General features: G+C 47.3%; 1 protein-coding gene across 1 annotated transcript in view; it reads left to right on the forward strand.

Annotated features, from left to right (window-relative positions):
• The window catches only part of AARS1 (alanyl-tRNA synthetase 1), a 294,909-nt gene that overhangs the window by 89,867 nt on the left and 183,752 nt on the right, over positions 1-21,290 (forward strand). The window contains exon 6 of the mRNA XM_085638756.1: positions 8,974-9,118. Within this exon, the coding sequence (XP_085494882.1) occupies positions 8,974-9,118 (145 nt within the window). The remainder of the gene's footprint in view (positions 1-8,973; positions 9,119-21,290) is intronic.

A 21,290-nucleotide genomic window follows, 5' to 3' on the forward strand; every position in this document is an offset into this window, starting at 1 on the left:
AGGAGTACAAAGTTAAAACTTTAGACTTAAGCTTTTGAAGAGCCCACTACCACGAGAGTACCGAGGTACCACTGTTACCTGCCCCAGGGAAGCCGGGTGCATAGGTTGTTTCTGCTGTCTGGTCGCGGGCTGATTTTCAATGGGAAAATAGTCAAAAGTTCTTCTAGGCAAAAGCGTCGATGATTCCGTGAAGATCAAAGATGTGAAGATTGTAGAGAAGAACCTGAAAGCAGAGGGGACAGAGTCTGGGTCACGGCAAAGTGACCAGGAGGCTCAAAGCAAAGAGCCCTTCGATGTCGGGTGCTTCAGGTGGAAAGTGGTGTAGCTTGGATCTGCAGCCACGGGCTCCGGAAGGCTTCAAGGAAGGCCAGTTTCTGGAGGGCGACTGTCCCACGTCGGATGAGGGTCGCTGCGGTGTTAGTGTCCGAATTGGATCCACTAAGCCTTGGCAACCGCAACCCACGCCAGATGAACAAATCTGCTACGGTGCAGACCCACGAGGTCTGAGAGAGGTCTCCTTCGGGGAAACTGTAGAGCAGGCCTGGAGCAACCAGGGGAACTCTTGATTGTCGAGATTGACCTCCGCTAGGGCCCACAAGTCGAGAGACAAGGGACCGCGGGATGCGGCAAATTGGAGTGCGTAAAAGGGCATCCACGGGCCACCGGGGGGGGCTAGGGTGCTGGTCTTTGGCACAGTTGCTGTTGAGTGGTTGGCTCGTAAACGGGCCAAAGCACAACTTCCCCACTGGTCAGGGTCGTGTGTTACGCAAGAGGTGGCCGGTGTCCTGGGGTATTGGGGATCTCTGCACCCACGCGGTCCACAGTGCCCAAACTTGTTGAGCACACTCACTGGCCTCTGGGATGCGCTGGAAACCCACCTCAAGGGTGCTGGAAGTCGTCGAAGTCAGCAGGAGCAGCGAAGTTCCAACCGGGTCACTTGCAGTGTTTCGGGTGCCTGCCAAGCAGGGGGATAACTCCATTATCCCAAGGGAGATTTCTTCAGTCAGCTGGGCAGCAGCTCGTCGAAGGTTAAGTCTTTGAAGTCCAATATTAATCTGAGGCTCTGGGGCCACGTTATTCACCTTTATCCCCAAGATTAGGGGAGTGTCCAGAGTAGTGTCCACCAATGGCTGGTGAGGCGGGAAAGGGTGGCTACACCCTCTCCCCTTTGTGTGTTTCCCGCCTGGGCGAGGGGCAGGATGCCCCTGAACCGGTTCCAAGCGGTGTATGCAGAATGAGGACTCTGCAGCTGCCTACGTGCAACTCTGAAAGGACATTTGGTGCACCCACCCTGTTCCAATCCACATTATCCTGTCTGGGGAGATGCTAGCACCTCCCTGCCACAGGAGCCCTATTGTCCAGCTGGCGAGGCTGGGATTTTCCCCAGCAACAGCCAGCCAGGGTCGTGTAGGTGGCGGGTAGTAGCCATTTTGTGTTACTTGTGCACTTTTAAATTGGTGTCTAAATTCTGCCGCTTTTCCCATATCGCCCCTCTAGCAGGGGGGAATCGTACCCTCATGCCCATGGCTGGACTGGGGGTATGATTCCTACATGTTTGACACCAAACACGATATGCTTCTGTGTAGCCATTCTCAAGTTATCGCGATAGACTTATAATGCCGTTAAGAGTATATGGTATGGCTACACTACAAACAACCCAGCAATGATTTTACGAAGGTTGCAGGGAGGTCCTACTCGTGTAGGGGTCCCCCCTCACACATACCTCAGCACCCTGCCTTGTAGGATTAGCAAGGCCTGCCATAGGGGTGACCCATGAGAGTACATGTGTTGTAATGGGGTGGGATATAGGGTGCCTATATCCCTGTAAGGGGTGCTAGCACCACCTTACCCAGACTACAGTAGTGGTCTGGTGGTGTCAGTTTGTATGGCTGTCCCAGGGTGGCACAATAAGTGCTGCAGCCCTGGTAGGCCTACTGAGGGACCCATGCCCTGGGTACCTAGGGTACCATCTACAAGGGACTGCCAGGGTAACCTCAGTAACCAATTGGTTTGTACCTAGGGTACTTCACATTAGTTTTAGGGAGAAAGCAGATAGGCTGGGGTCCTGGATAGCAGGATCCCAGCCAGACTAGTCAAAAACCATTCAAATACCAGGCAAATAGTTGGGGGCAACCATTAGTCAGATTCCACCTTCCTACAAGGTCCTTGATGTTATGTGCTGTAGCGTGTATTATGCCCTGGGAGCTGACCGGACACTTATGGTCTGGGACACTATTAAGCAGACTTTTACACTATACATATTCAAGAGCATGAAGGCTTCAACAGCATCTCCGAAGTCGCTTTGTGGTAGGAACAGTTTCACTCTTCTTTAGTAGAGTGAGCTGGTACCAGGCATCTTTGTTTTCTTGGCAGTGTGTTCCTTGAGGTTTGCTGTCCAGAATGAATCAAATTACTTGGCATTGGTTGAAAGTTGGGGTTTGAATTTTGGAAGGTCATGTCATTTATCTAGGTTTGTACTGTTTGTTACTTGTTCTTAGCAAATAACAGGAATTCGGTCTTTGTAGAGTTCTGCTTCAGGAAGGGGCTGGGCATTGAGGTCTGGATGACATGCAGGCAGTGTCTGAGGTGTTGGGTGATTAGAACAGAGGAGAGGTTCAAGGAAAGTGGTTTCCTGCTCCTTGAATGTCAGAGGGAGCATGAGGGCACACTTCTTGCATGACTTGGTCATGACTGCAGCCCAAGCACCACAGACATATGTTGTTCGGTCCTTGACTCACATCTGATTCCTGTAGTCATGGCACAGCTTGAAACCTGTCTTCCTCAGTGGCCTATCTTCCTTGCTATATGTCTCAAGAAATTTTAGAGTCGTTGGAAGACCAGCATAGTTTGTAGCAGAGCTTTTTATCCGTGAATGTCGTGGAAAGAAAGAAACTGGCCATAGCATGCAGGTGAATGTGCATATATGCGGCTCCGTTCTGTCCCTTCTGGAGCATTGCAAGGGAACTGCAGGGCCACGTGGTTCCACCTAGTGCCAAGCTACGCTAGTCATTGCTGGTAGAATTTTCTTGATCTTGGCTGGTGCCTGGGATAGTACAAAAGTGAGTAATCTGAGGTTTGAGTATCCACCAGAAAGAGCGTTACCGAAGGGAAGTACCATGTTCTTTTTCACGTCCATATAATACATTTTCCTTGCACAAATGTTCACGAAATTTAGCCAAACCTTGGCTGACTAAGTAGATTGCCAAATTTCATCTCAGTTCGTTCAGGGGTCAGAAGTTGACGGCAAAACAAAAAATGCCTTTTCAATGGAAAATGCTTCCGAACCATAAGTACACCGTGTCTGTCTCTACTGTTCAGACTCATCAATATTTCGGGAGTCTGGAATCTAAAAATTGTAATCGTCAAATTGGACGATAGAGCCTTTTCTCCCCGTGTCTCCTACAAATCTGCTGTACCGAGGTTTGTACAGCAATTCTGAGAGCTCTAATTGGCTACCACAGGAGAAAATTTCTCTTGCGTCAGCCATTAGATGACTCTGGGCACAGTCCCCTTGTCCTGCAGCTTAGAAAAATGGGCCATACCTGGGTATTTTTACATCTGAAAAAAGTATATAAATAAAGGCATGCCAAAGGCCAAATATTATGGGCCAACTCTTAGGCATTGGCAACAGGCAAGTCACTGCCCCCCCAGCAGGAGATTGGATGCAGGGCCTCGCCGCGGGCCAGGTACAGCTCCCAAACTCTGCTGCGCTCAGCCAGTACATCATAAAAAGACAATGAAATTCACAAGAAGACAACTCATTTAAAAAATTGAGTTATGTTTCATGCTCAAATGCATAAAACTGTGGAATTTCACCATTCTAGTTATCAGCACACACAGCAGGCATGCCATAACTCGCATTTATTTTCAGAAACAGATTATATATATATATATATATATGATAGATAGATAGATATAGCGCCAGCTATTGTCTTAAAACAATGTTTATTGTTGTAAGAAGGTTCTGAATTCTGAGTTACAGCAGCATTTTGTAGGAGAGCCCTAAATAGGAAGAAAAAGAACCTGCTCTTATTGGCCATGGGGTGATCGCTTACCCATTTCTGCTCAGTAACTGAGTTCTAAATCTGGTAATGCCCAGTCCCCATCCCGTGGCAATATTTTAGCTGTGAGCTTTCAAAAGACCTGTTGTGGGCCACACCAGGAACTTAGTGAGCTTTGTTCCTATTCCTTTCATGCTGTATGGGGGGGGGGGGGGGGGGGCTAGCATGAAAAGCCTCTTCATCTAGGCCCAAATCCAAACTTGACCTCCCAGAAGTAGGGGTTTGACACTTCTTCTAATGCTTCTTCGGCATCCAACAGTATCATCACGGTCAGATACCCTTCAACTCCTATTATAATGAAAATAGTCATAGCAGTATTATTAGTGGCAGCGGTATAAAACCGTGCTGCCATGGAAAGACCATGCAGGGTTCCTTAGAAGCTATACACCGCAATCTTTTTTTCTCAAAGTTTCTCATCTGCTTTAACAATTGATGTTGACCGATAAGACCCACAATATTTAGGATCTTTACCTTATTTAAAAAAAAAAAAAAAATTGTCTCTTCTTTACCTGAGTTGGTTGCACAGTCATTTTTGCCTGTCCTATTAAACAACTGTAAAAGGAGCAGAAGAAATGATGCGGAAACCACTGTAAAGAAATTGAGGGGCAGAGAAAACACCTTGCCACTTTACTGCAAGGTCTTAAGCCCTGATTGAATTTCTGCTAATGAAACCAGCATTGACAAAGCCAATAGGTCTCGCCATGCAAGAGTGATTGGCTTTGTCAATGTGTTTTAGCCATGTAGTACACTGGTGTGACTGCTTTTCAGCATTGCTAAAAGTTTGTGCCATAGGGGAAGAGTGTTGCAGGGGTGGCATAGTGTTGCGGGGTGTTTTGGAGTGAGGTGGCATACAGCGGTGTAGAGTTGAATAGTGTCGTACAGGAGTGGAGAGGCATATTGGGAGTTTCATAGGGGGGAGGGGTGTGGAGTGTCCTGGAGTTGAGTGGAGTGGTGTAGAGTATGCATGGTGTGGTAGTTCACTGCCATTAAGGACACCACTCTTCAAATGAAATGATCATTATATTTTCACAGACATACAGTTTTACTAATAAAACTACGGCACACAAATGATAATGTGTGGAAATAGCATCACCTAGTGTATTTGTAAGGAAATGCCTCTTTTTGTATGGTCACCCCCAAGATTTCGGACTTATGCTGCTGGTTTTTCGTCTTTGCACTGAAGTCTGTTAACCAGACCTTAGTGCCAGTGCCTGACCCCAAAAAATGTTACATTGGCTATACCCAATTGGCATGGGTTAACTTACCTGAAAGTCCCTAGTATATTGTACCCAGGGCATGTAAGTTAGAAAGTCACCTCAGGGGAGTGGAGCATTGATTGTGCCACACTTGGTGTGACAAAAGTAAAACGAGTCTCCCAGTCAGCCATTGTAGACCGGGAGAGCAGCTTTAATCTGCTAGCCCTCTTTGCCATTTAAAGCAATGGCAAGGCAAAGCAAAGCCTCCCTCTACAATATGTGTAAGACACACCTGTGGCAAGCCTACCCAGCCCTAAGGCAGGATGCAAACCTTTTCACAAGCAGATTATGTATTTTTCATGTTCTGGCAATAAAAATGCCAAACTTATTTTTACTGTGGAAGGACTTGGTCGCCCCATTGGCGAGTACAGGGTTACGCTCTCACCCCCTCAGCAGTGCAAACTCCTGAATGGTGCAACAAAAGTTGATACTCTAAGGTATCCAACAACTTGTTTCATTAGGCCCAACCTAATTCTCATGTAGCAATGAATGTAGCAGTGTGCAAGTTTTCCAAAGTTGTCACTTTGTTGCCATCTATATCCTGTGCCCTTAATGGCCACACCAGAACCTTGAACTCAAGATAGCTTTCTGCTTTCCTAGGGAGATGTGCTAGAGACTCCCAGGAAAGGAGACAATAGGGGCCTGCCATGAGAGAGGCGTTACCTCCCTCCTGCAAAGGAGCCACACGGGTGTTGGCCCAAAATTCTAGCTCCAAAGCTGAAGCCACCCTTTAAGAGAATTTGGGAGAGGGCCTGCCCCATTGTTTAGGCAGACTAGCTGGCACCCGAGGTGGTGAGGGGAAACCTGCTGTTATATTAATTTAGCAGGGGCGTGTATCCCCTGATAGCCACACCTCTGGGTTGGGCTAGGAAGCTCTGGATGCTGAGAGTGGTTCTGCCATCTTGGGAGTGGGCAGAATGGTGCATCCTGGGATAGCCAGATGCCACAACGTCCCATTAAGTGGTCATCAGGAGGGAGGGAACCTGGTAGCTGTTTGGCTACTAACCGCATCCCACCCTGAGGGCATTTTTTTTATATAAATAGGGCACCCCAGGCACACAGAAATCTGATCTCAGCTAGACTGGAAGTAGAACCAAAAAAACACCCCCCTGCTGCACTGTGAACCTGTCAAAGAGAGGCTGCACCAGCATGGACTGCACCTGTTGGCTAGCCAAGGAGAGGGTCTGTTCCTGCTGTGTCCTTGTGGCAAAGTAGTTTCCAGAGTCCTGGCAAAGCCAAGAGACTACAAGGGTAATTAAGCAGACCAGCTGTTCACAGCACAGGGCCATAAACAGCTGAGAAGCCAGCTGGAGCAAGTTGATAGTCCAGAATCTACAGATCGCTGCCAACCACGACCCCACACTAAAAGTTGGCACCGAGTTCGCTGTTTCCAGTAAAGTCGTCTGAGTGCAGTTTGGTCACATAGAAGCAGAGTTATCGCCCAGGGAAGGATTTGGCTGTGACCGCGATACCGGGTAACTTGTAGCCCAGTGAATTCTGGACTTCTACCAGTCCTGAAAGGGCTTTAAGGTACATTGACCCTGTGACCATGTCCACCTCACTCCCTTTGTGAACAGAGGAGTAGCGACAGGAAGACCTCTGTCGACCACGTTGCATCCACAGCGTCCTTGAGCTCTTCAGCAACCTTCATCCCTTGCATCAGGACCACTTCTGTAGGAAACCTCTGCACCAGATATAGAAGTGCCTGGAGTTGATTGAACACTGCTTCCCTTGGTGAGGTAGCTGTTTCTGAGGACCTTACTGGTCCCCCTTTTCTGGCTCCCTACTACAGTTGGTCACCTAAAGTGACTCTAAGTGAGCGCTTTACAACCAGCTCAACTGTTCATTGAAAAAGGTTTTAAGTGTCAGATTAGTTGAATTTGCCAATGCTTGTTTGCGGTTGGGTGAAATGCTTTGATTTACTATACTTTGTAAATTCTAGAGCTCCGCAAACCTCTGGTGGTTATTTTTTCATTGTGATATCTAAAAATACATTAAAATGCAGTCTATTTTTATAAGTTTGTGTCGGATTTCTTTAGTGTCTTGTTGATTTCTTCTTCAATTGCTTTGGTGCTGTTTAAATGCTTTACACTTATTACTTTATGTAAGCCTTGCTGCTTCAAAGCCTCAGCTACCCAGCAGTGAGCTGAAGGTTGGACAAATAAAACCTACTGGCCCTAAAGGAGTTGATAAGTGTATTACATGGTGAGGTTGCACAATCAAACCATATAGTACACCCGATTTCCTCACGGTATTGATTTGATCATATTGAAATATTTGTTCCCAGCACACTTCAGAATTACAAAAAAATGCTTCATTTGTGTGCTCCTATTTTTTATATATTCTGAAATATTTGCACAATTAATTTACAATAATTTAAATGTAATTGTGCTAGAATAAAGCCTTCTCTTTCGCACCCCCAGATTGTCGGATAAGTCCTCATACTTTGAAGTCAGAGAAAGAAAAGTAAACACCAAGCCCCCTTGGAAGACAGAGCCTGACATTTGACCTCTGTCGTGCGTAGCAAATATGAGAAGACAAGATCAAAATTTGAAGGTCTACTTACAGAAAGCGAGCACTTGTAGAATACAGTAATAGGGCTGTGCTCCACAGGAGGGACAAAGACATGAACAGCATAAAGTAAATAAAGGCAGGAAATAAAAAGCAAGCAAATGTGATTTCCAATCCACAAAGCCCAATGTAAGCAATGGGCTGCATGCGTTCTTCGGTTAGCTTTGAGAATGTCTCCAAGAGTCTTTAGTAACCAGACAGCTATGCTGTCGGGTAGGCTTAGATCTAATTTTGTAGATCATATACAGCAGTAACTATGAAAGTGCAAAATTGTGCCAGTATCACTTTGCAGACAATTTCGGAGAATTTCGGACAATAACTTGTTTTATTTAGAGCAACCTAATTTGGGTTCCTGTAAAAAGGGTGGATTTTGTAGGTGGCGAGCTGAACATTCCCTTCTGAAAACCCAGAATTCAAGCAATACACAGCAGCTTCTTGGCTTATAGAATATAGGCCTCACTGTCTAATCCCTATTATCAAAGGGAATTTTTATTGATGCTTTCAAAGACTCTTAAGGATCACGTGTAGTTAGTGGATCTAAATCTGTGTGCGTATACTTCATAGCTCCATATATTTTTCAAGACCCCAAAGACTTTTTTCCCCATATTTGACTTCACCTATGTTCCGGTCAAGTAAAACTCGTTTGTGAGCACGCTTTCATAATGTATTAATTCATTTACAATAATTTCCATATGGCCTCCTCAGCAGTGGACTGTTCGCTTAATAAGTAATTATTGTTGTAGGTTATTTCAGTTAAAACTTTATGTACAAACATCAAATGTATAAATTGTCTTGAGTAAGCTCATAACTGTAACATTTAATCTATCTTCCCGTATTATCCATCCAATTTTTATATGACATTTCACCTGACATACCTCGATGTTGTGCTTAAATATTCAGTTTACCAGGTTGCAGCCAAACTCTTGCACCCATAAATTCGAGGCAGCAGGTCCACTAATATCAAGTTCCCAAGCAAATTGAAACTTTGTAATATGCGCCTGGGTTACAGTGAATGAAATGTCTGTTGTGCTTTAGGAAATCAGTTGTCAAAAACCTTGATGAACTGTTTATTTTCTCCTTTCTAGGGAGTCTGATGCTACCCTAAAGCCTTTACCCAAGAAGAGCATTGATACGGGGATGGGCCTAGAGCGGCTGGTCTCTGTCTTGCAGACCAAGATGTCCAACTATGACACAGACCTTTTCATCCCTTATTTTGAAGCCATTCAAAAGGTGAGGTTCTGCTGTCTTATCCTCTGTTGCAGTAAGTAATTCTAAATGTCAGCTTTACATCCTAATGACCGTTTTGTTGCAGCGTATGGCCAGAATTATTTGAATAAGTGGACTGTTAGAAATTGGACTTTTGGTCGGCTAGGGCATGTGCCAAAGTCTGGCAGAAACCACCACTCTAGTAAGGATAAGAGAGTTACACACTTAAAATAACCCTTGCTCACCCCCTTGGTAGCTTGGCATGGCTTATCTTAAAGGCAGTGTGTAAAGCATTTGCACATAACCAACAGTAATACGGTGTAAGCACTACAAAAGGACACCACACCAGTTTAGAAAAATATCCAATATTTTTATATATTTAAGACAAGACCCAAAAACGATAAAAATCCACAATACAGTACTTCAAAATCTTCAATTCTCAAAATATGCTTGAAAAATAGTTCCTTGATGTCGATAGCTCCGTCCGGGGCCATCACGGTGTCGTAAGCAAACAAATCCAAACAGTTCTGGCTGACCGCGGCGTCGCGGGCCAGCTACGGTGTCGAGAAGACCCACAAACAGTACCTTTTAGAAATGCAGGGCGTTGGCGACCTCTCGTTGAGCTGCTGAAAGCACAGCTTCCGCAGGCGTTGTTTCCAGAGGTCGGTGCAGGAGTAGTCAGTGTCCTCGAAGTCACACGCGTTGCAAATCGATCTCCTCTCTGTTGAAGTTAGAAGCGCTGGCGTCGGCAGGCATCGGGTGATGCGGTGCGAAGTGCAGCGGTGGCCTCAGGTCGCGGTGCGGGCAGTGGCTTGGTGGCAGCATCAGATGGCGTAGTCAGTGAGACCAGGGTCGGTGCGAAGTGAATGCGGTGCTCGTCCCGGTGCTGGCAGGTTGCGGTGCAAGCAGCAGCGTTGTTGCTGAAGCGCTGTCGTCGTCTGACAAACCGGAGTCGATTACGTCAGTAGGCCAAGGCTGCGGTGCGGGATGAGGGCGGTGCATCGTGTAACTTTACGAGCAGTGCTTTAGAACCACGGTGCAAGCAGCGACGTAGATTTCGTCATGGAGCGGTGGTGTCGGGGATACCAAGGCATCGTGAAGTGGTGCGGAGTGCAGTGCTCACAGGTCGCGGAGCGAGCAGCGGCTCGAGGGTGGTGTCAGCAGGCGGCGGCAGCGGTGATGCCAGGGTCGCGGTGCGGTATTGTGGCAAGCTCTACTTCAAGCCCTTGGAGAAACTCACAAAGTAGATTGCAGAAAGTTCAGTCCAGTCCTTTCACTGCCCAAGACAGAAGCAGCCACTGCAGGCCAACACAGCAAAGTGGTTGTTCCTCCTCAACGCTTCTCTGGGTCTTCTTCTTGACAGTCTTCTTGGTCCAAAAGAGTTCTATAGTTCAGGGGTCTGGGCCCCACTATTTATATCCTAAAATCCTTTGATCTCTCAAGGAAGAGTGTGTCTGTGCCCAGCCTGAACCCGTTCTGCCATCTCTGGTGTGACTTCCTGGCAGGAGGTGGAGATGGCATGGTCCGAGGCAGACCAGGCCCTTTGAGGTGCAAGGAAATCTCCTCCCCTTTCCCCAATTGCAGCCCAGGTCTATTCAGCCCTTTCCTGACCCACCTAGACTATCTGGAGCCACTCCTGCTCCCCAGCCTTCTGTCATCCAAAACCCAGACAGGCAATCCACATTCCAGCAGAGGCACACGGGATGACTGAACAAGGAAATACCTACCTTCTAAAAGTGGTATTTTCAAACTCTGTATGTAAAAATCACCTTCACTAAAAGATGCCTCTTCAGATTCTGAGTTCAGGCATACTAAACTATATTTTCCTACCTAATTCCCCAGGCCAGTTATGTTTATAAGATGTTATTAAAATAAACCACCCCATTCTGTCCTATGGGGAACTGGTATCCTTGCAATAGCGAAAAACTAAATTGGTTGTAATTCGCTATCAGGACATGCCACACACACCAAGGCATGTCCTACCTTTCACATACACGTCACCCGGCCCACAGGGGTACCTTGGGCCTACCTTAGGGGTGGCTAACATGTAAGAAAAGGGAAGTTGAGGGACTGGCAAGTGTGCGCACTGGCCAAGTCGACATGACAGTTACAAACTGCGCACAGACTCCGCAATGGCAGGTCTGAGTTACCTTTTCAGGGCTACTCACGTGGGTGGCACAGTCAGTGCTGCAGGCCCACTAGTAGCATTTGATTCACAGGCCCTGGTACACTCAGTGCACTTTTCTAGGGACTAACAAGTAAATCAAATATCCAATCCTGGAAACACCAATCCATAACCCAATTTACCACAGGAGCACTTGCCCACTGATCAGCAGTGAGAAAAGTGTGCAGAAACACTTCGCCAGCAAATACAGAGTCAAAACCGGGAGGTCATAAAGGCAAAAACTCATTGGAAACACGCCAAAAGATGCCAAGTGGACTGACATCGATTGCAAGGGCATTAGAGACTTAATGGTAATGTTAACAATCGTGGCATGCAGATACACATGCTATGCACTCTCCTGCCATCTAGTGTTGGGCTCGAACACTACAACTTGGTTTTCTCAAAGAAGTCTTTTTTAGGTCTCGGCTAGCGAAGGCTGCGCTTGCGCAGTCTCGCTCGCGAGATATAATGACTTGGAGAAGAGGGGCTTGAACCCGCCCCTCTTCTCCCCTCTTCTCCATTGGCTGGCCTCTTGAATGCTGGCCAGCCATTGGAGAAGAGGTTCGTCACTCCGAACAGGCCCCGTCCTTTTCGGATTCGGGGGCGTGTTTTTTGCAACTTTTCTAATTATCTCCTCCAGCCAATGGCAAGAGGAGAGAACAGAAAAACACGCCCCCGAATCCGGAAACGCCGCTGCCTTTCTCAGAGGCATTTCTGCTTCGCCTCGGAGAAAGGCGGTGGTGTGCTTGTTAAACTTGAACCTTCATTAGTGAGAAACTTCTGGTGGAAGTGCTTTGTGCGACGTATGTGAGCAATATAACACCCCTAAATAAATATGCGCCGTACATGTTGATTTTGGGAAACGCTCAGGTGTAGAATGCCAGTGTTCCTCGTAGAGCGCGGCCGGCCCTGCGGCTGCGAGACTCCGCCACAGCGCCGCCGTATTCCTGGCAGCTCTGCGGCCTTAGCCACGGCTCTTCCCTCCCTTCTGCCCCGGCTGGGCTGCCCTAACAGCGGTTCCTTCACTCGTACCCTGGCTTGGGCTGAGAGCGAGGCGGGGAGAGCGACAGAGTGAAGCCGCCGAGAGATACAAACTTTCCCAGCCCAGCCTGGGCCGGGGCATGTTCAGACGAAACAAAGCCTTAGCAATGGCCCCCTAGCGACCCCATGATTGGCGCCCGGTAACCATGTGATGTTTCTTTAGGATGTTGCTGGGAGCGATGCCGCCGACGCTTTGCGTTGGGTGAAATCATGGAGGGCTGCAACGGGCTGTGAGGGGGAGCCGCGGGGCCGGGACATCGCCCAGGCGCAGAGGCAGCTGCAGAGCGGCGGCAGGCAGGCCAACTCCGAGGTTCCAGCGCTCCGCCCGACTTCTAGACTCTGCCGAGCCGGGCGCGCTGTGCCTCGTGGGCTGCTTCCTTCCTGCTGCCCCACTGATGATACGGGACGGCCCCGCCGGCGGCAGTAGCCCCCCGGCTCCCCGGCGGCATGTCAGAATCTACCGAGCTAATCGGGGCTTCAGAATTTATTAAAGGTGAGGCGTTTCTCCCCTCGGGGTCTCATTTGGACATCCTCGGCTCGCCCTCCCAGCTTCAGCTACTCCAGCTCTGCCACTCCTACTTCTTTCCACAACCCCCTGGCTTCTGCCACACATTCAGCCCCTGCTTCTCACATATAACTTCTGTGCCCTGTTGCCCGCCCCTCATCTCCAAAGTCTATTCCAGTCTCTGAATTTATCCTTGCCTCTTATGCTCCTCCAAGCTGCTGCTTTCCACTGACCCCGCTATTCCAGGGTTTGCTTCAGAGTATTCCTGGTGGTGGTGTTCATCACCAGGTACAGTATTGCAGCCTCCAGTTTCCTAAACGATTCGACCCCACACTTTTTAAATTAAACATTTGTCTGATACTGTTCTCGAAAATCATCATTGGCTGTTTACACGCTGTTCCTACCGAGTTCTTTCTTCTCAGTCTTTGCATTCCAGCTTTTACAGTTTGTTTTACTCCACTGCTTCCAGGGTCCCTAAGCCACAGCCACTATTCCATGGCCTCTTTCCTCTGTGAACAACTTAACCCCAGTGTTAAGTGCTCCTTCGTTTCTTCACTCGCTGGTTTGATCTTTCCCTTTTCTCCAGTGATCTGCCACTTGGTGAAATCCCATGGGTCTGCCAGTCACTTCTGTCTCCAAGAATCTATGCCTCACACCCTGAATCCTCTACTTTCTTTCCAATCACCTCCTGGGGCCCGTAAGGCAAACGAGGAAAATGGTACTCTGACCATGTTAAAAGCTGAGCAAATTTTGGGTATAGTGGGCATTTCTCACACTTTGGAGTTCGGTAGCCCAGGGTTGGACCTGCCCAGTAACTCGTGTGGACTGTTCGTTTGGAGCAGCACCAAGGCACATTTACCTTTGACTGGTTCTGGCTTCAAGTGGAATAGTGGGCCAGAGGTAGAGACTTTTGTAAACCTTCCACTTTTCAGTTTTGTGATGTTTGATATGTATGCCAATGAGTTTATTTCATGTTTGCCTGCTCCACAGGGCTCGACTGACAATGCCAGGGGAAAATTAATTATTTATTAAATTGCCCCTCGTCAATCCCCCATGCCACAACCACCGGGCCCCCCAGCTCTTACTTGTGTGGGTGTGTGGGACCTTTGGAGCTTTCACTGTGTGTATGTGGCTCTGTGTATGTGTGTGTGGCTCTGTGCGTGGCTCTGTGGGTGGCTCTATTTGTGTGTCGGTTGCTCTATGTGAGTGGCTCTGTATGTGTGGGTGGCTGTGTGTGGGTGGCTGTGTGTGGGTGGCTGTGTGTGGGTGGCTTTGTGTGGGTGGCTGTGTGTGTGTGGCTGTGTGTGGGTGCAAATGCAATAGGTCTCGCATTGGAGAGTGATTAAGCTATTGACATTGTAAATAACAATGCAGTTTCTTCTAATGTTTTAAAAACAAAAACATAAACAAGAATAATGTCATGAACAATGCCAACAGCTCTAACTTTAACAATGTCAAGACCATTGTATTGTAAATGCTTGTTTTATTGGTGATGTGACGTAAAGACTCCTCTTTGAGAGAATGCACATGTTCAATGGCTCCATTGTTGGATTGATTTTTACCACCATCTGGTTCATACGGATTGCGCCGGAGTTATATACATTTTCGGCACCTTTGCAGCCCGTAGACACCTACCGGTTTTATAGTGGCTTCTACTCGACAAATCCAATTTCACCTTGTCATTGGTAGATGTCAGATTCGGGTTTCAGCGACTTTTTCATTCCAGTCAGCTTCAACACCAGAGCCCTATCTAGATTCCGCTGAGAATGTTGGGCTCCGGGTGATGGATGGTATAAAATAGACTATTCAGGAAATGCCCTCAATGCGGAGCACAATACCCCCTACTCAGACCAGCACGGTGTCTGCAACCTCTGCTTGTCGCCGGAGCGTAACTAGCAGGATTGCGCAGCCTGTTCAAGAATGAAAAGACATTTTCTCTTTGGGAAGTGCATGGTGTTTCTCGACTGATTTTTGTATTGCAATATGTGTCGTTTTATTGCGGACCCAATTATTTGTATTTGTTTACAGCAAAAAAAAAAAAAATGAAAAGACATTGCGCTCCAGACGTGAACGACACTTAGCTCATGCTATGGAGATTGAGGCCGAAGCTAAATTCTCGGCAGACTAGGAACAACTGGTACAGATCAGCGACGCAGTAGACCGTTCCAGAAGAAAGGGGCTTCATTTTGTGCAGTCCACACTACTTTCCCTCCGATGACTCCAGCTAACATGATGAGGAAGAAGAGTCTGAGATGTTGGCAGTGGAACCTCCAGGGACTGACAGCATTGGGGTTAAGTCCAAGGACGAAGACGACACAAAGGGCTTTATAGTACCCATTGTTCACAGTCGCCATCTTAAACCAAAAGACTGCCCACACAACCCGCCCACAATTGCCTGGGTGCGCTAGAGGTTTCGGGTTCTGGCCAACACTGAGAGCGTGCCTCGGAGTTGAGATGGGGCGAGACAGCCCTCGATCACGATTGAGCTCCAGGCCATAGGAACAGGTGTGGAGGTGATACTCACTTGGTGCGGATAAAGTCATCAACGCTGGCGCAGCCTATGGCGCCAGCAATGCTTCGAACACCCCACCCGCCTCCCTTCGGGGTCGACCGAGCCGTCTGAGCCGAGCAACAGTACTGAGTCAACGCACACCTCATCAGATCCAAGCCATGCATCGACTAAAAAAATGACACTCCAACTGAGCATAGGAAGAAACTAGCTGAGAAAGACATGGCGCCCAAGAAAAGTAGGACACTACCAACGCCAAATACAGAGGAAAACTTATTTGAAATTCTTCAAAAGCTCATGCGTAAGAAGAGCTTATGAAGGACGAATACTTACCTGAGAAGGCCCACAAATGAAAAGGGCAGGATATACACTTTTTAAAGCCTCTTCCAGAGAGGAAAAGTATGGGGCATAAAACCACTAACTCTATGCCACTCAACATCACATCACATTACACCACCTCCACAGCCCATGTCACCATCAGCCATTCACTCAAATGATTCAAACACGGGGGGGTCCCTTGTCGTTATAAGCAGGACACAGACTCGCAGGGAGAACCTCCAAAAGCCCATATCCTTGGGATACATTGGCAGATCTAGACATTGAAGTCCCAGTACCAGCTAAGGCATCACCTCAGGATGATTTTTTCTCCCGCCATAGTGTCTTTCAGTGAGCTGCTGAATATCATAATGTACAAATGCACATTACGAAGGAGGAGATGGGTTTTCTAGTTAAGACACTCTCTAAGACGGAGCGCTCTGTTCAATACGTTTTTATGATGGCGTCCATGCTCAAAGTCGACACAGATCTTTAGAGACCCTGTCAAGACTAGAGTCCTTGCACCACTCTTTAAGAGGAAGTACAAACCTTCTCCCACTGGCCCACTTTATATCAGGGGACACCCAACAGCTGACTCTTTAGTGCTAACAACTGCAAGGAAGAGGGCAGCTTCTTCCCAGAGTACTGGAGATGCACTTGCTCCGGATAAGGAAAGCGAGTGGAAGAAAATGTGGCCGAACAGCTAGGGTGGTCGACCTCGGAGCTGGGGAACCGGTTTGGAGTCTCGGCAGGGACGCTCAACATTCTGTGATTCTCGGCAAATCACTTAATCTCCCTGTACATTACAAAAATGAATGTGTCCTCCTGTAACGGAACTGGTGCTTATGTCAAGCGCTCTGATACCTTCGGGTCTAGTTCGCGCTATATAAAACTCCACCCCCAAAAAAAGTGCATAGATGCGTAAGGAAAGCGCACTGCAGTGGGGCATGGTAATTGTTGGCGCATAGCTAACTCAGTTTGGTTACTATCCCGATATAACTGGGCCAATTGAGACGATATGGAGGATCTAATACAACGTCTTCCAGAGCAATATAGAACAAGCATTTACAATGCAATAGGTCTCGCATTGGTTACATTTTGAAGTATTGGAGTTGCAAATAGCAATGTTTCTTTATGTATGAGTCCTAAATTTACCAGTGGCTGCGATCCCGAGGAAAAAAACAAGCAAAAATAAGCAAAGCACATACATGCCTGATAAAGAAAACTGTGGCATTTTATGGACTCTCAAGAGGGAAGGGGAGGCGAGTTAAGGGAAAGAGAGGAAGAGTGAAGGGGCTGGTGTGGAGACAGTGAAAGGGGAGATAGACGGAAAAGAGACAACAGAGTACTAAAAACTGTATACCAATTTCTGTGGGTTATTCTGTGGCTATTGAAGTGTGTGTCTTGTACTGGTATTTAAAGCGAGTGTGACACCATTTGAAGAACAATTTAACATCTTTGTCATACTAAGAAAAAGGAAACTAAGCTGCTAAAGCGGTGTGCCCAGACAGTTCAACAGTTGAGCCTCGATGATTATTTGGCGCAGTGATTAGCCCATTTTAGTCGGCACTTAGGAAGAATGAAAGGCTCAATCGGTCCATTCCTTTAAGGTTGCAAGCGGGGCTCTGCAGTATGCCAGAGGAAACAATAAGTCAGTGGCAGAGCTGGAATTTTGGAGCTAATGTGTTTGGGTGTAAATAAAAGCATTGTGGCCACTTCGCGACCTATTTGTTTTGCTGCATTTAGTTAAAAAAGTTTAGTATTGTGAACCTTTTTTGTCTCTCTGTCCTAAAGCTGCATTTTGTAACAGTAAACAATTCTTACAGATGACTTTTCCAGCAAAAGTGGGTTTTAAAAAAAATCCATTTCCCAGTGGAAAGGAGAGGAAAAACAATTTTTTTTTAAATCGCCCTTTTGAAGGAAAACGAAAAACGGAACTAGCGCTTCAGTGTCAAATCCAAGTGGCGCTAATGTGTTTGGATGTGAATAAAACCAATCCGGGCACATTGCGACCACTCTGTCTTGCTTTATTTAATTAATTGTTGATTTTTAGTATTGTAAACGTTTTTTCTTTGACCCGAGGCTGCACTTCCTAATAGAAACAAATGTTAAACAGACGACATTACACAAATCTAAAAAAGGGAAACTTGCAATAGAAAAGTGAAAAGGCAGGAGCAGCGGGCTTTTCTACCACTCTCGGTGTGGAAAAGTGGAGGAGAGAAAGGGAGGGTGATTGGTAGTCCACTGCATACATTTTCACATCCTTCACTTAAAAAGAACAACAGCTGCGATGAGTGAGGAGGTGGGGCATTGTGTGAGGCAGATCCAGGCTGGAGCCCCGTGAGTGATTGGAAGGGAGGGGTAGGGTGAGAGCAGAGAGCCTAGGATGGGGTAGAGGAGCGAGTTGAAAATATAGGCTAGTGAAAGCAAAATCAGCGGGGCGCTCGTGAAAGGGCACCGCACTGTTAAAGAGCTAATACCTGCAATGTTTCCTGGAGACCAGGTCCAGTCCACGGCCGGAGGACCTGCACTGGGCAGGCGCAGACCTGTGCCCCCTGCTCTAAGGCTGGCTGCAGCATAACCTTTCTTCTCCGTCTGCCTGGCTCCACTGATGTGCTGGAGCCTGCTGGCTGAATGGCAGGGGGAGGGAGAGGGAGAGCAAAGAAAGTGCAACCAGCGCAGCGCTCGTGAAATGAGCATAGCACTGATAAATTATGCTTTATTCACCACAAAGTGAAATGATAAAAAAACGATTTCACTTACGGGACGGGCGCAAAGCAAAGTTGCTGCAGCTGAAGTCATGGTGCACTATCGACAAGAAAACAACATCCTCCAAAAAGTCTGCACTTAGCAATCCGTAGATAGCATGAAGCCGAAGGGATGTAAAGCTAAAAAAACAATCCACTAGAGGGCACTCTGAACAAGAAACGGCAAACGTGCCCTTCCTTTTCATTTACACTCTAGGCAATCTACTTTTGCAAATTATCTGAAACCGCTGGGGTGCCCAAAACGAAGATGCAAGTTCTGTGAAGGACAAGCACCGGTTTGCGGTGGTCGGACACGACGGAAGCCTCTCAGAGAAGGGGGGGGGGGGGGGGGGAGCTCGAGCATGAAGCAAGGACACCACGCACGCATGACGAACAACAGATGACGGGTGGGCGGGGCCTAATGGAGACAGGGTGTGCACCAACCCCACTTCGAAAGAATCCCGACAGAAAACCAACGACAATAGATCTCGAAGTGAAGCAGCGCATGTGCTGCAACACAGGCGAGATCTAAAAAGGGGGAAGAGCTACCCACAGAGGGTAGTCGGGGGAGCCTCCACCACCGAACAGTGACTCACCACATATTCCTCCCGAGCACACATCACCTGTGGGGTGAAGGCTACAACAGTTTTCACCACCTGGGGCCAGAGATGACATCAGACCAGTGGGTACTATCCATCATCCGCAACGAATACTGCCTAGAACTCACCTCCCGCCTATCAAACATTCCTCCGCAACTTTCCCATCTCAAGGAGGAGGTAAAAGCTCTGTTATAGCCTGTCCTACACAGACCTCAAGCAAGGCGGTGTACTCCCTCTACTTTTTGACTTCTCTATCTTGACATTGTGTCAGACCACGTTCACATGGTCACACTACAGGATGTAATACCACTGCTACAAGAAGGCGACTTCATGACGGTGCTCGATCTGAAAGACTTAGACTTTCATATACCGGTTCACCCGGCACATCGCTGGTATCCCAGGTTTGTGTAAGTGGTCTTCATTACCAGTTTAAAGTTCTGACATTTGGGGTGACGACAGTCCCAAGAGTGTTTACCATATGTCGAGCAGTGGTGGCAGTCCATTTAAAAAAGGCGAGGCCAACACATGGAGATAACGGAAGGAGCACTGAAACTTTTCTAAGTTGGCAGGGTATGCCCAGACGTGGGTCACTTGCTCACTTTGCCATAGGATTCAAGCTAGCCTGGGTGATGAGGGGTGTTACCACGAAACTGTTCACAGGATGATAATTTCTGGTCCAGGGAAGACCTGGCTTAGCAGTTTGGGCTGGACTGTTCCCATGAGGAACAGGGTCAAGACTGATTTGCATGTGGCTGGGTCTGAACTGTGGTGGCAAAGTGAGTTAAACGATGATGGATTCAACCCTGATCTGTGACTGGGGGTGAGTGTCTGAAAAGTTTCAGCACTCTGTCCATCATCACCTTCTGTTTGCTTAGTCCATTTTAAATGACTCCACATTCATGTCTTCTAATACCTTAACAATTGGCTGATCAAGAGTTCAAAGAGACCGAGGTGCCTGCAAGATATGCAGGCCACCATCAGCCTGTTACACAAATTGGGATTCGCAATTAATATCACCAAATCCCAGTTACAGCCTCTTCAAATGCTACCCTATCTTGGAGCAATACTCATTTCAATCTCTGCCACACCATACTGAATTAAGAAGCTTCTCAATCTCCAGAACCAACTTGCTGTTTTTCAGCCATATTGTCACCTGACAGTCAGAACTTTTATGCGCCTTCTGGTCATCATGGCCTCTTGTATAGCAATGGTTTCTTATGCCAGATTTCACATGTGCCACTTACAGGATTGTCTAGCATCTCAAACGGGGGCAATTTGGAGGATCCTAGTGTTCGTTTCCCCCAGGGTCCATCAATCTTTGCACTGGTGGGTACACAGTACGTCCTCAAAGACGGACCTTTTTTGGATCCGGTAACGCAAGTGACTATCACCGCGTACACATCACTCACAGGATGAGATGCACACATGGAGGTCAAGAAAGTCTAGGGTCCTTGGACTGGTCTTTGGCAAAAACTTCACATCAACATATTAGCACTTACAGCGATTCAGATGGCTCTAAAAGCCTTCCTCCTCCACATAACCAGAAAGAGTGTTCTTCTCTGGACAGACAACATGACGGCAGTGTATTACATTCTGAAACAAAGAGGAACGCAAATGATACAGTTGGCTTAGCTAAAACACACCATCTGGCACCTGGCTATTCGCCATCACATCCAACTCATGGCGGACTATCTTCTGGGAGTGGACTGTTCAGTGGCTTAGCAGTGCTAAGCAGGATGCAACAACAAGTCCATGAGTGGGAACTCCACCCCGGGTCCTTCACTGCTACTTCCAACGGTGGGGGACACTGAACGTAGATCCGTTTGCTACTGTAGAAAACTCAAAATGCCCAAACCTTTCCTCCAGGTCCCAACATCCATAGTCCATGGGCAATGCTCTTTGGATGAACTGGTCAGGGATATTTGCATATGCTTTTCTGCCTCTCCCACTCCTTCCATCTCTGGTCAGCAAACTCAGACATCTCTCAATATGATTTTCATAGCTCCTACCTGTGTGCGACAGCTCTGGTTCACGACGATATTTGAGTTGTCCCTAATAGCTCATGAGAAGCTCCCCAACATACCAGATATAATTTAGGACTTCTAAACAGCTTAAATCCTATGGCCATCTATAGGCAACATTAACTACATTTAGTTTATTTATTCTTTCATCAGCAAGTCTATTAGAATTCGAAATCAGGCTAGAGTTTGAATATATACCTTATCTAGACTTTTCTACTTCCCACTGAAAGGAGATCTGAAAATGACAAAGCAGTCGGGTACTGATTCTAAAGGGTGTCACAGAAAAAAGAATCAG

Source organism: Triturus cristatus, chromosome 12 (assembly GCF_964204655.1).
Source record: "Triturus cristatus chromosome 12, aTriCri1.1, whole genome shotgun sequence".
NCBI lineage: Eukaryota > Metazoa > Chordata > Amphibia > Caudata > Salamandridae > Triturus > Triturus cristatus.